Source organism: Brassica napus, chromosome A6 (assembly GCF_020379485.1).
Source record: "Brassica napus cultivar Da-Ae chromosome A6, Da-Ae, whole genome shotgun sequence".
Classification (NCBI taxonomy): domain Eukaryota; kingdom Viridiplantae; phylum Streptophyta; class Magnoliopsida; order Brassicales; family Brassicaceae; genus Brassica; species Brassica napus.
This window is the reverse complement of record NC_063439.1, coordinates 21,786,672-21,800,947: the sequence shown is the minus strand read 5'-3', so window position 1 is coordinate 21,800,947 and position 14,276 is coordinate 21,786,672. Positions and strand designations below refer to the sequence as shown.

Genomic DNA, 14,276 nt, shown 5'->3' with positions numbered 1-14,276 from the left:
TTGGCCATTTACGACCGACTTAAAACCCTCTGTATCAGCCAGAAGTATTAAAACTCGAGTTGGTGGAAAAAAAAAAAGAGAAACCAAGATTGGGTTTGCTGTGTATAGTCGTCATCTCATTGGCGATATCTCCTCTTCTCTCCTTTCTCATCTCTCTGACATCCCCAAAGAGAGAAAAAAAAGAAAAAGGCTCTCTGCCGCCTTTCTCTTCCAAGAAAATCATCAAAGGTTGAGTCTTTAAACTCGGAAAGCCATGTCTCATATGGCGTTTCAGAGCGTCGTCGCTCCAAAACCCTTATCTCCACTCAAACCCTCTTTACCCATCCCTCGCCCTATCGCCACTCTCCCTTGTAAGCTCCGTCGCAGCTGCTCCATCAGAGCTTCCTCCTCCTCTTCTCTTATCGATTCCGTCGGAGATTCAGTTTCGGGTCTCGAACGCTGCTTACAGCTGCAATTCAGCGGCGGGTCAGGCACGTCTTCCTCTGGCTCAGCTTCCCCGAGTGCTCAGATGTGTCCGGAGATGAAAGGTGGCAAGTTTGGTTCGGTAGGAGCTGTTACCTTGGAAAAAGGAAAGCTTGATATGACCCAGAAGAAAGTCGAGTCTACCCCTGAGGTCTCTCTCTCTCACTCTCTCTTCTTGTTACTAATCAAAGAGTTTTAGAATGGTTTAGTGAAATTATATCTAAAAGGTTGAGCCTTTGTTATATATAGTCTTGCTCTGTTCTCTCTGTTAAAGCTGGTTACTAAGGACAAAGAGGTGTTCAATTCATGGAACTATTAGTAGTACTTGACTTAGTCTCTAGCAGATATTAAGCCCAATGAATCTCTATCTCAAGAAGATGTTAGGAATGATGTTTTCCTTGGAGATAGTAATTGCGAGATGATATAGGCTTTGCTGTGAATTATATTTTTCAAGATTAGCTTTTTTGAATTTTTCTTGTTTATGTTTTTCATTTTGCAGATTGCAACTGGAGGAGGTGGTGGAGACATTGGGAAGAGTGTCAATTTCGGTGGTGGCGATGGAGGTGACGATGATGGTGATGATGATGATTACTTTGATGAATTTGATGATGACGATGATGGAGATGAAGGTGGTCTCTTTAGGCGTAGGATGTTCCTCGCAGAGGTAAGAGATCTTTTACGTTTGTGTTTTGTTGATCTTTACTGACATTTGTGTTTCTTCCAGCTTTTTGATAGGAAGTTTGTTGACGCTGTGTTGAACGAGTGGCAAAAGACAATGATGGATTTGCCTGCTGGTCTCCGTCAAGCGTATGAAATGGTAAGATGTCCTTGAAGCTTTACGGTTTTGGGATGCTGAGATCTTTAACACTTATGGAAACTTGTATGCAGGGTTTGGTCAGCTCAGCACAAATGGTTAAGTTCCTTGCTATTAACGCTCGTCCTACAACAACTAGATTCATCTCCCGTGCTCTTCCTCAAGGATTGTCGAGAGCCTTTGTTGGCAGGTAATGTATCTTCTGAGAATCATAGCTCGATGTAGACTTCTTCTTCTTCACAGTCTTGACTATGTGACTTGCCTTTTGTGTAGGATGTTGGCGGATCCTTCATTTCTCTATAGACTTCTCTTGGAGCAAGCCGCCACGGTTGGATGCTCGGTTTGGTGGGAAGTTAAGACTCGTAAGGATAGGTAACATAAACTGTCTCTACATCTCTAGGTTTTGTAGCTTTCTTATTTCATTGTCTTGAATTGTTTACTCTGTTGTTTGCAGAATAAAAGAGGAATGGGATCTTGCGCTCATAAATGTTCTTACCGTATCAGCATGCAATGCAGCCGCTGTTTGGTTGCTGGCTCCGTGTCGTTCCTACGGGAACACGTTCCGGTTCGACCTGCAAAATACATTGCAGAAGCTGCCAAACAACGTTTTTGAGATGAGCTATCCACTGAGAGAGTTTGACCTGCAGAAGAGGATCCATTCTCTATTCTACAAGGCCGCAGAGCTTTCCATTCTTGGCGTTGCAACAGGAACTCTCCAGGGTTCGTTGTCAAACTTTCTGGCTGCAAAGAAGAAAAACAGGTCATCACATTCTCTGCATTCACTTTTCTTTCAGCTCATGGTTGATTATTAACTTTTTGAATCTTTGTTCTGGCAGAGTATCTGTGACGGTCCCATCAATCACAACAAACGCTCTTGGCTATGGCGCATTCCTTGGGTTATATGCAAACCTCAGATACCAGCTCTTATGTGGATTCGAAAGAGCGATGAGCAACCACTTTGACGTCATTGGAGTAGCGCTCTTCTTTGGCACAGCCATGAGGTATTATTCTTCTCTTTCACCCCTTAGGAAACCTTTTTCTAATGGCTTGGAAGGATTTGTATAATGAACATGGGATTGGATGTGGAACAGGATTATGAACGTTCAGTTAGGGGAGAGATCAAGACAAGTATGGCTAGGTGTGGAGGCAGACCCGCTGGCTCAGTCTGATGATCTGCTGGCAAAAGCATACAACCGACCCTCAGAGGAAGCAGCAGCAGCAGGAAAGCCAGCTTCAAGATGGTTCATCTCAAAGAATGCAATAGTCTCAGGGCTACTTGGTATGAAGCAACAGGACTCGGCTTCGGATTCTCCACCTCCAAAGGCTAGGCGAAAGAGGATTGTACGGAAGAAGGTGGCTGCACCTTCTGCCTCTTAACTAACCCTCTAAAATTGTCAACAATTTTCGGAGACCGTTGAAGAGCAAACAGGGAAGTTGTGGTGTTTTCATTTTGAGGCATACTTAAGTTTTTGTTGCCAGAGAAGAGTGGGAAGTGAAGTGGATTCACCAAACTGCGAGATGGTAAGAAAAATTCTATAGCTTTTTTTGTTCTTAATGACTATCTCTCAAAAGTCTTAATTCTTTTGAGATTAAGACATTTATATTTTTAGGTTTTCAGATCTCAGACTTGTCATTCTGTAACTTTCTCAGTTTTTTTCTAATAAATAGCCACTTCTTTTATATCCTCCTGTTTTTCACAATAATCCAAGGTTGTTTATATGATATGATCCAGAAAATGGTCTTAATAAACAACAAATTCTGAAGAATTGTTAAGAATCACACTATTGAAAAATGTTTAAATTGGCTTACTTAGCAAACAAATGTATATATGGTACAGAATTATACAGTTGCAACTAGTTCATGATTCCCAAAATAACAATTGTTATGATACAAAAGTACAAATTGCAACCAAATTTAAGATTCCTCTAATAATCATTTTTCTGTTTTTTTTTATGGAAGCCATTAGAATTCAACAAAGAGACTATTAATGGTCTTGAGCTGCTCCAACTCCTCGCCAACAGCAATCCCATTATCAACGTACAACATCTGTATCTCATCATAATCTTTCTTAATCACACTCAGAACAGATATTGAAATCACTCAAACTATGATAACCAACAAAAATTATGGATATTAGAGTTTGAAGGTGAGACCTGATACTCGGGACACGTCAGAGTGTGAGCTCCTCTTTTAAGATACCCCTCCCACCCTCTCTTATCTACAAGCGCTTTCTCTATACCTCTAGTAAACTGCATTCTCACATTCAAAGTCTCACCATCATTAATCACAATTAACATTAGTCAAAATCTGATGTTCATATTCATGAAAAATCAAAACACTCGCATCAGCTGGGTCCAGAATCAGGAGATTGTACTGAGGAGTAAACGTAGTTCCTTGCAACCGTCTTTGAATCCCAACGATTGTTCTCGAGTGGCCTTCATGTTGGAAATACAAAGGCCTGCAGGAACAGAAACATGACGTCTTTGGAAGTTATAGAAGAAGACACAGACAAGATCAAGAGAACTAAAACAGAACCACCTTACCCTTTATTCGTGATATGAACACCAGATGAAACATCCAACCTGTTGTCCGAAAAGTAATTCCAAACCCATTCCATCAAAACCGTTCCTTTGCTGATCCTAGAAGAAGAACTAGAACCATGAGAGTCAACTCCTTTCTCCACCCCACTTCCACCCTTTTTAACCACGTATCTATCCATAGGACCGTACCCCCTCCTCTTAGGCGCAACAGCAGAGCCAGGAACCGAAAGATACATCGACCGAGACTTCTCAGGAGCAAAATCAACAACTCTAGCTCTCAACCCGAAAGAACGCAACAACGCAGCACACTCAGTGGTCCCAATCCATTTCTTACAACCGTATATACGCTTATCGAAATGGAGACCTCCAGAGACGTCAAAGCCACTCCTCCAAGCCAACTCTAACCACCGCTGAAGCGAGGGGATGTCGGGAACGAACTCAGAGCCGCCAAAGAGAACTCTTTTAACTTCTTGATCTCTACGAGAAAGCAAGTGAGAGCATTGCATTTGGATATTCCTCCACCCGCATCCCCATCCTTTATCCTCCTTGGTGGATTGAAAATGATCAACGTAGCCCGATAGTAAACTCGTATTGGACTCAAAAGGTTTGGTCTTTGACTCTAAGCAAGTCTTAAGCAAACAAATCAAACCACCGTTTTCAACTATGTGGAATGGGCTCTTGGTCTGTGAACGCGCCAAGGACGCAAAAGGAACGGTTTTGTTAAGTGGGTCGAGGAAAGGAGCTTCCTTTGGGGTTGAGGGAGGATCAGAGGCGAGTTGCAGAGCCAAGTAGTGGTCGCTTGCGATTTGTGGATCGATTTCGTCGTCGTCGAAGTGGGAATTCACATGGCTGAGAAACAAACGTGTGAGGAGGATTGGGATTGATGTGAAGAGGAGGGAGCATAAGAAGAAGGAGTGTTGTTACCTTTCGATTTGGGGAAGAGGAAGCGTTACGTTGCAGACGGGACACAGAGCTGACATTTTTCTATTAGCAGAGAGGAGGAGAAAGAAAAGAGGAAGCGGAAGGAATGTTTTGGTATGAAGAAAGACTCTAGGTGAGCTAGAGGCTTCTAATATGTTGTTGGATCAGAAGCAGGAGGAGTAACGGGCTTGTGTTGTGTCAAGCTCAAGATAAATTAGTTTTCCTCGGTCAAGAGATCAATTCCTAGTTACTACAACACAAAAGCACACAGAAGTAGAGTGACTTGCTGCGAATCCATGTTTGACCACTCTAATATATGTTTATTTTTCTTCATTATTCTGAAAAAGTAGTTTAAAGTTGAGTGATTTACACTATGAGTCAGTTTTTGACTTTTTATTACATAAAAGAGCAGTTTGTGCTACTTGGGTAGTTTTTGGTGGTTAAAGACATTGTTGACCTTGAAAAAGTGTAACCTTATGCTTTTTTGTGTCACCCTTATACATTTAGTTAGCTTTTCGTTATATGTACCTCTAACTAAGCGTAACAACAAGAACCTTTTTTTTTTGTTTTAATTCTTTTAAAATGTTGAAACCCAGAAAACGTAGAAAGCAGTGAACTTTTTTTTGTTTCCACTTTTTTGGATTTTTTCTTGGATTAGCATTATCGTTTTCCTTCATCAACTCTTTTTGACCATCAAAACCGAAACATCATGACTTCGCCGCCGCGAGTTTAGTATAATCGGCCACAAACTCAGTTAAAAAAACATCTATGTTATTGTGATTTGAGTCAAAATCAATTGTTATATCAAGGATTTATCATATTTGAATATTAATAATAAAGAAACAAGTTGAATCAAAGCAAATCATCCCAAAAATAGTGAGAAAACAAAAATGGCTGCAAAACTATGTAGAAAGAGAAGTGTCGATGAAGAAGAAGATATACAAAATTACAATATTGCCCTTCATTATCACAATCGCATGTGTCCACAACAAAAAAAATTGTGTACATCCGTGAGTGTACATGTGTACCATACAAATTCTGGCGTACATGTGTACAACAAAAGAACTTGCACGTATGACAAAAATCTTTTTGTGGTATGGTAAAAATGTACACTTTAGAATTGATGGGCAAATAATTATACGACCTTTCAATAATAAAAGGATTTCTAACAAAAGCATATAAAAACTTTCATGGACAATGTCTCTTGATATTTGGTCAATGCTCAAATGTCCAATATACATATTATATTTTATCTTAGTGGTTTGGTCTATTATATGCAGCTTAATTCAGACAGTTTAGAGTTTTAGTAAATTAAATAAATAAGGAGATTCAGTGTTTTGATGTTAGAGATGTAAAAACTTTACTTGTTTTGATTAATTGTGCTTTGCTTTGGTGAAGTTGGATCTTGTTTCGCATATTAGTGTTGACTAATATCAAGATGTACATCTATTTAGCATTATCAGCAAATACATCGATAAAGCATATCTAAATGTTTTGTGTACACCTCTCCTGCATATGAGCATGTACATATAGCTTATATATATATCGGCGTGTACTCTTAGCACATGCATATCCAAGTGTACACTATCATTGAATATCCACACGTACACCTTATATTTTCTTTCCCACATATACCCTTACGGAGTATAAATATTTTGAGATGGATTATTTATTGTTGCATTGAAACTAAAATAACAAAGAAATAGACATAACCGAAAAAGAGCAGCTAGAAATTAAACCAACATTCAATGTGTACAATGTTTTAATGTTATCCACATGTACACTGGTTTTGTGGATGACGACCATAGTACATGTGGTTCTCTGCAACATCAAGCTCTTGCTTCCATTCAATCAACATCTTCTTGTAAAAGTCCATGATCTTGTCCTCGTCGCATAGCTTCTCAAAATTAGGGAAATCTTCCTAATATCTGAATATAAATGCATCATAATGTCCACATCTATTAGGAGAATCTTCAAGCTCAATAAAAAAAGAATAAAAATGTGGAGAAAGAGAATGAAATGATTTACCCAGAAATAATAGTCACTGGTCGACTCGCTCAGGTGACTCAGTAAACAGAGCCAACTGGATAAACCGAGTTAACTCGGTTGCCTTGAAATTCAGATCACCAACAAAAACGGAGAGATTGGTCCACCAAAATCAATATGATGGATAAGAGACATGTTATATGAATCGAGAGCGGCAACGTCGGAAGGTGCTAGAGCGGTGGAGGAGTTCGGTGATAAGTTTGAAATGCCAAGATGAATGATTTCTTAGTTGCAATAAAGAGGTGGGTTGGATTTGAAGGAAAAGCTATGTTTTTGATGTTTGAAGTGGAGGAATCTGATGGTAGGAGAGAGATAGATAGAGAGAGAGAGAGAGAAACCATAAGTTATTATATTAAAAAGATTAAAAACAAATATTATTTAATTATTTAGTTAAGCTTCAGTTAGATTTCAATTGTTTTATGAATCAGAAGAGGTGGAACGTGTATTGGGGGAAGAGAAAGTGTGTGAGTAGCAGAAAATGTCTTATAGTGTTATTAGAAAGTGGAAAACTGCCCTATAGTGTAATATTTTCTTTAAAGTTTTATAGTAGAAGGCTTTTGCGCTCACCATTTACTTTGGTGGAGGCGATAAATTCTCTCAAGGATACATAAATTCTTTTATAGGAGTCAATTTGATAATTAGCAAATGTAGTATTTTACAAAGATCAATAAAATGTCATCCCATTTTTCTTTACAAAATACAATAATTTCTTTTTAATAAATGTGTCGGCTGGTTAGAGCTGACATGGGAATTTGAGTGTTTATACGATGGTCTTCTGAACAAGAAAATCAAGAAAAAAAAGAGATATAAATGTGCAGATACTACAAAGTAACTAAGGAGAATCTAAGATAAAGGAGATAAGAATGTGCAGATGTTAAAAAGTAACCAAGTAAATACATTTTTACCCAAAAAAAAAAAGTAACCAAGTAAAGATCAGGATGACAAAATTTGTTGTGATGATTTATCAACTGAGACAGAGAGAGTCGAAATATAGCATATAATCTATTGGAAATCTAGTTCTGGAAATCTAGATATTACACTATGGCCTCCTAACGAAGAGAATCAAGACAAAGGAGATATTAATGTGCAGATGTTACAAAGTAACCAAGGATAATATTCTAGGCAAATGAGATATAAATGTGCAGATGTTACAAAGTAACCAAAAAGAATCAAGAATGAGAGAATCGAAATATAGCATAAAATATATTGGTTCATATTTAGCAACAATCACAAGTTTTGGAAATCTTAATATTATATGATGACTTCCTAAAGAGGAGAATCAAGATAAAGTAGATATAAACGTGCAGATGTTACAAGTAAGCAAGGATAATCAAGACTGAGAGAATCAAAATATAGCATAGAATCTATTGGTTCATACTTAGCAACAGTCACAAGTTCTAAAAATCTAGATATTATACGATGACTTCCTAAAGAAGAGAATCAAGAAAAAAGGAAATGTAAATGTGCAGATGTTTCAAAGTAACCAAAATTTGGAGATGAAACACATCCTTTGTTTTGATCAGCAGTTTTTTTTCATTTGGATAAATGTAATTCAGCTATATAAAGCCCACAACCTATATATTTACATATTATAATTTCCACCAATGGTAAACACATGAAAGTTCTAATTTGGGAAATTTGCGTAAGGTTAGTACATAATTTATATTACCAGGGAAATAAGGCTCTGCATCCATAGATGAAAATAATGAAAACATCTTTGAGGAAAATTATGTCACAGTCAAATAACTAACTTTTTTCAATTTTCCATTTTGCTAATAATTTCCATCATTACTTATATATCAAATTTTGTTTTTTTTGTGCAACATCAAACTTTGTCATATCCTTCACCACCAGGATCCACTTGTTGTTATCCCCCTCCTCGACTCTGTTGAACTCCATAAACCTAGATATTTTACCAATCCTCTGAAAAGAACAAATATCATGTTAACTAAAGTAAGACATGAACTGATTATGAATCAATTTTATTACCCTTCATATTTCATCCAGGATCTCCTTGTTAGTTCTCATATCGTCAACTCCAACAACATATACACAATCATTATCAATTTTTCTGATTATTGTCTTGTGGCGACGATTTTTCAATACAATGGAAATCTGGATAGATCCATTTTGCATCTGTAGAATGCTCTTAGGTACAACTTACTGTCACATTTGTTGGCATGTTCTATTACAATGCTATCATTTTTGGCTGAACGCTGTCCAAATAGCCTACTGATACATGGAATTCCACTGGACTTGGTCCAGAAAAGCCAACACCTGACAGCTTGTTAATGATCAACTCACAAACTAAATTGTGGGTCAATTTCCGCATTCTCGTAATCCCAAATGATAATCATGGAACGTTTCTGCAATAAACAAGGAACAATTTTTTTTAATAAAGTGATATAGATTACTCAAATGTTAGAACACCAAGCACAAACAAAGCGTATATCATTTCAGATTACTCGATGTGATGTGGTATGTTTTGCTTTCAGCTTTCACTTTTTTCTTACTTTATATCTAATTAACACTGCAATACTGCACTAATTATGTATTTCTGTGTGTTACACTTTGTTACTCAATTACTATGCAGTCTTGTCTTAATCTGGATTGACATTTTTTACTTTGTTACTCGACAGCTTTTCACTCGATAGTATTTACTCTAAAGTCACATGATAACACAATTGATTAAGCATAATGTTTTAGCATTGTTTGTTGAGTTCACTCTAGAATTCTTCTCTCTTGTGTTTTATATTCTTGGCAAATCATTTTATTTCCAAAACTTCAATTAGTCTCTCAAGCGATTATGAAGTTTCAAAATGTCAGAGAAACGAACTGATCAACTATCTAATTACTCAGATTGGGACAGTAACATAATGTAAAGTTTCTTTTTACTTTTGAGAAACCTACTAAACTATTTATTTGCCCATAAGTTCCCATTATGACAAGATCCTAGTAGAAATAGCAATAGACAACAGTGTAGACAATACTTAATTCAACGAAAAAGAAGATATGAATCTAGTTTTCTTTTCCAAAGTACAGAAAGAAAAATAGTTAATGCAAACTACTTCAATTATTCAATCCGTGAAATTTACCACAAGTTAGGCAACAGCTCCATGATGCTCAAATTAAAAATTTAAAGCTTAGTATTGTTTCTTTTCTCGGCAGGTGTTTTAGTATTGTATGAATACACAAAGTACAATTGTTACAGATTTTACCAACTCATCGTTTGTGATAATATATTACATAAAAACTCTGACGAGAAAAAGAGCAACATATCATCAGAAATTTCAAGCATTTTCCAATATATTATTTTTTTTATCGCAATCTAGTTTTCTTTAAGGACTTTAGTACAACATATTTCAAGGAAAAAGGTACTAAAACGATTGAAAACTTAGGGTAGTAGTAGTACTAATATATATAACTTTGTAACAAGTATGAATCACCACATTCTCTCACAGTATAAGTCTCAGAATCTTTGAAGTTTTAGGTACCTCTTCCTTTTAATTGTGAGGAATATATATAACCTGGCTTCTTCCAGAATTTGGATCTAATAAAAACTTCCAGGAGGGAATGAGAGAACAGTTGTTTCTGCCTGAACTGTTACTCTCATTTGAACAGTTACTCTCATTCTCCAATTTGAAACTGCCAAGTCATAAGATATCTCATCCATCGCAAGTTCTTGACCGTGAACTCTAGTTTCCAGAGCACGCATTCCATGTTGTGAGCTTCCCACAAAATCTTTAATGACATAAAACACACAGAATTAGTTTCAGGTACTACTTAAAAATGTAAAAAAAATCATGGTCATGGTTTCAGTGCCTGCTTGTTAGAAACAAACCTGAAGAAGAGATCCATTAGATTGGATTGATGTTGTTCAATCTGAACAAGCTGATTACGTATCAGAGACATATATCTTCAAGCCCTTTGCAGTAGTTACTACTACTATTCTGGTTTTCGGACAAGACATGATTTCCTGTAGCCACCCCCACCAATAGTAAGAGAACCACCAACACTTGCTAGCTTCTGCATCTTGTCATGATTAGAGTGACTCAACTTCCTTTGTGTTCTCATTATGCTCTTCTTCAAGAGGCTCACCTCACCTCCTCCTCCAGCTTTCCAATCCAATCTTCTCCTTACGTTTGATTTAGCACGAGACGGTACTGAACTGGTATATAAGACGATGCAAAAAAACTAATAGTTTAGAAAAAAAATCAATGGAAATAGATTTATAAAACTATCAGTATCGGAGAGTACTATCTCTTGAATCTCTCTCACTATATATGAGTATTTAAGTAAATAAATAAATTATCAAATTAAAAACTCTTGAAAAATATTCACATGATTTTTTTTTTGAACATTAATTTACTTCTTGAGACATCTTCCTAATGCGAAAGTCTCTAACGGGATGACTGTTAGATTGATTCAAATGTACAATATAATATGTTCCTTTTGACAAATTACATACGTGTTCAGAGGCTCACTCAAACGGGAGAATGGAAAGTCCCCTTTGCGGATTGTACTGTGAGACAAAGAAGCAGTGGACTTGGAATGTGTATATCATAATTTTATTTATTTGTAACATGGCCGTAAGGTAAAGCCCATCTATGTAGAACTCACAGCCTCATGGTTTGGTGAGTGTCATGAATGACTTGGTGAGAATGTCACTTATCCTTTCCTTAATTCTTATTGTTTACTAGGGGTTGGCCCGCCCTACGGGCGGGTGAGTCTACTATTTTGATGAAAATATTAACAAAATTTTGATTGACTTCAACATTCGAATTTCTTTTCTTTCACTTTATCTTCATTTGATTTTAATAATTTTCATTAGATATTAAACTTCTGAGTATACCATGTTATATCTATCTCTTTGTATTTTCTTTTCACGTATGCCAGCTACTGTTTCACATCTTTAGTTATATTTAAAGCAGTCATATATTTCAGAACCTCCTTATATAAATTTAATCTATTACTAGGTTCTCTCTCCGCGCGATGCGCGGAAAAGTGTGTTGATAGTCGAATTTTGATCATAAGTTTCAATATTTTTATTTGTAATTGAAGCACTGTATATTCCAAAATGTCTGAAAAATTGATGAATATCGAGTTTACGCAATTGTTTAAAAGCTAAAAGAGTAGCTAAGTAAAATAAATAATGTAAGAAACATATTAAGTCTTTAGCAGATCAGAAGTTGTGTTAAGGTTCATAAAAAAGAAATGACCTGAAATTGGATAAGAATAAGTTAGTTAGCATAAATTTAGATAAATACAGTAGTATTGCTATTTATATAAAAAGGTTTGTACCTGGCTTAGCTGGGAAAAAACCTATGTGTAAGTCCCTTCTTTATTGGATTGTATCATTGCTTGGTTGATATGTTAGGCATTGTTAATCTGTAAATATAATATTTTATCAGAAGACTTCTGAAAATGATGGGAGTGAAAACTACTAAGTTATTTAAAATTACCTTTGTCGGGAGGAAGGCCTTTGAATATTTCTTTGTAGACTATGTTCTTCACTTTCAGCTGGTGGAAATGATCGGTTTTGATGATCGTTAATCCTGCTTTGCTTGTGACACGTGAGAGGGCCACATAAAGTTGACCATGAGAGAACACCGGTTTATGCAAATATAAGATGACCTCTTTTAAACTCTGACCTTGGCTTTTGTTGATTGTCATTGCGTAGCACAATCTGATAGGAAATTGTCGCCGACGTAATGTGAACGGTAACTTTGTTTCATCATACAAAAGCACAATTCTTGGGATCAAGACCTCTTTTCCAATGTGGGAGCCAGTGATAATCTCGGCCTTGAGCATGCGATCACCAACGTGGGTTAGGATCATTCGTGTACCATTGCATAATCCCTTTTTCTGATTTATGTTTCGCAGAAGCATAACTGGGGCACCAACTTTCAGAGTTAGTTTGTGCGAAGACAAACCCGAGAATTCCAATGAGTTGAGATACTCATCGGCGTATAATGTATCATTTTGATCTGATGTAGTATCTGATAACTCAAAGCTGTCTGAGCTGAAGTAATCTCTTGATACCCCGTCAGTCCGTGAGATGGTGTAAGCATTGATTTCATCGACGGTTTCATTACGTGGTGTGAGTATAGCTTTATCAGTGTAGGAAGTCTGGGAATTCATCGGTCTGTTGATTTCTCCATATGCGGCATCAACAACTCCTTCTAATGGGTCAACAAAACTCTGACAAATCAAAGATTCATCGATATTTATGAATTGGTCATGGTAGCCATCATCCTCATATTCTTGTCTTGATTCTAGACGACCTTTCCCAACCTTGAGAAGCCACTCAGAAAACTCTTTCTCATCCTGATTGACTCGCATATTTGTTTTCAAAGAGAACTTGTGGCAGCTATTCCATAGATATGAATTGCTTATCGAAGCTAATACAATATCAGCTCTACTACCTCGTGGAATGACTGGTAGGATATGTCTGAAATCACCCTAACATAACTGTTTTGCTGCCAAAAGGCTGATTCTTTGCGGGTTTTCATAGACATTATGTCCTTCAACGTCTTGTCTAATGCATCGAAAGCATGCTTGTGTGTCATAGGTGCCCCATCCCAAATCATGAGGTCCGTTTCCTCAATTAGTTCAGCCAGCATTGTATATGGTTAGATGTTGCAGAGTTTATCTTCGTCGAGCTTCAACGGAATATTGAAGCGAGAATGAGCTTTTCTTCCGTTTGGTAGTAGCAATGCGGCTATTCTCGAAGAAGCAACTGGTAGAACAATTTGTTTTCTTGAGCGAAGTCTGGATATAATAGTTTGGTATAAGAATGTTTTTCATGTGCCTCATATGCCATATACAAAGAAAAGTTTTCCCTTTTTTTTTTTATCAATAGAGTCTAAGACTGATTCATAGATCGCACGCTGCTCAACATTAAGTAAGTTGTACTGCTTGTCATGTCTTAATGTTTCTTCGGCAACATCGTAATCCATTTCTTGGTTCCACAAACTGTTCCCCAATTCCTTTAGCAAAACATGGTTGATCTTCGGCATATCTTTAATATCATTTAAGGAGCGATCATGCATACACATCAATTTTTCTATTTCTATCAATGTGTATTGCTCTAGGGTCTTATGGTCCAGTTCCAGATTTGCGTGACCTAAGATCTTTTGTCTCTTGTGAAGTATGTCATCGCTCATTGATTTCCATGAGTGTTTCCATAGTCTTTTAGGGCTTGCAACGAAGCAACTGTCTAGGAATGTGACGAACATATCACAGAGCTGGTATGGGGTGGCCGTTCGAGCACCCTCTTACATACTCTCGAGCCATTCAACATCATTGTTCAAATAGCCTCGTGCGTGGCAAACTGATTTGAAGTCAGGGTATTTCACGTCGTTGTATGTTTTGAATCTGAGAAGCGTAGTATTGCCGTATGGTTACGATTTGCCTTGTTCTTGAAGTGAATGTCTCAAGATGTAGGGGGATCTCTGGGTGAAACCCATATTCACCATACAAAAACAAAAGAG

General features: G+C 37.0%; 3 protein-coding genes and 1 long non-coding RNA gene across 4 annotated transcripts; 1 reads left to right on the top strand and 3 right to left on the bottom strand.

Moving 5' to 3' along the window:
- Positions 1-57: 57 nt before the first annotated feature.
- On the top strand, positions 58-2,956 carry LOC106348434 (protein RETICULATA-RELATED 1, chloroplastic-like). Its single transcript, XM_013788173.3, has 8 exons — positions 58-613; positions 962-1,126; positions 1,187-1,279; positions 1,351-1,466; positions 1,550-1,648; positions 1,731-2,036; positions 2,113-2,277; positions 2,368-2,956. The coding sequence occupies exons 1-8, from the start codon at positions 254-256 to the stop codon at positions 2,651-2,653; spliced, it is 1,590 nt and encodes a 529-aa protein (XP_013643627.2). The 5' UTR covers positions 58-253; the 3' UTR covers positions 2,654-2,956.
- Positions 2,957-3,060: 104 nt separating this feature from the next.
- On the bottom strand, positions 3,061-4,839 carry LOC106348433 (zinc finger-containing ubiquitin peptidase 1). Its single transcript, XM_013788172.3, has 5 exons — positions 4,741-4,839; positions 3,820-4,665; positions 3,620-3,734; positions 3,430-3,525; positions 3,061-3,322 (listed from the first exon to the last, which is right to left on the bottom strand). Exons 1-5 carry the CDS (start codon positions 4,794-4,796, stop codon positions 3,239-3,241), a joined length of 1,197 nt encoding a protein of 398 aa, XP_013643626.2. The 5' UTR covers positions 4,797-4,839; the 3' UTR covers positions 3,061-3,238.
- Positions 4,840-6,374: 1,535 nt separating this feature from the next.
- On the bottom strand, positions 6,375-7,317 carry LOC106440759. The gene is made up of 2 exons (XR_001287747.3): positions 6,766-7,317; positions 6,375-6,665 (listed from the first exon to the last, which is right to left on the bottom strand). It is a non-coding gene; the product is annotated as an uncharacterized LOC106440759 (long non-coding RNA).
- Positions 7,318-10,333: 3,016 nt separating this feature from the next.
- Positions 10,334-13,125, bottom strand: LOC125610012. Its single transcript, XM_048781657.1, has 2 exons — positions 12,246-13,125; positions 10,334-10,524 (listed from the first exon to the last, which is right to left on the bottom strand). The coding sequence occupies exons 1-2, from the start codon at positions 13,123-13,125 to the stop codon at positions 10,334-10,336; spliced, it is 1,071 nt and encodes a 356-aa protein (XP_048637614.1).
- Between the last annotated feature and the right edge of the window lie 1,151 nt (positions 13,126-14,276).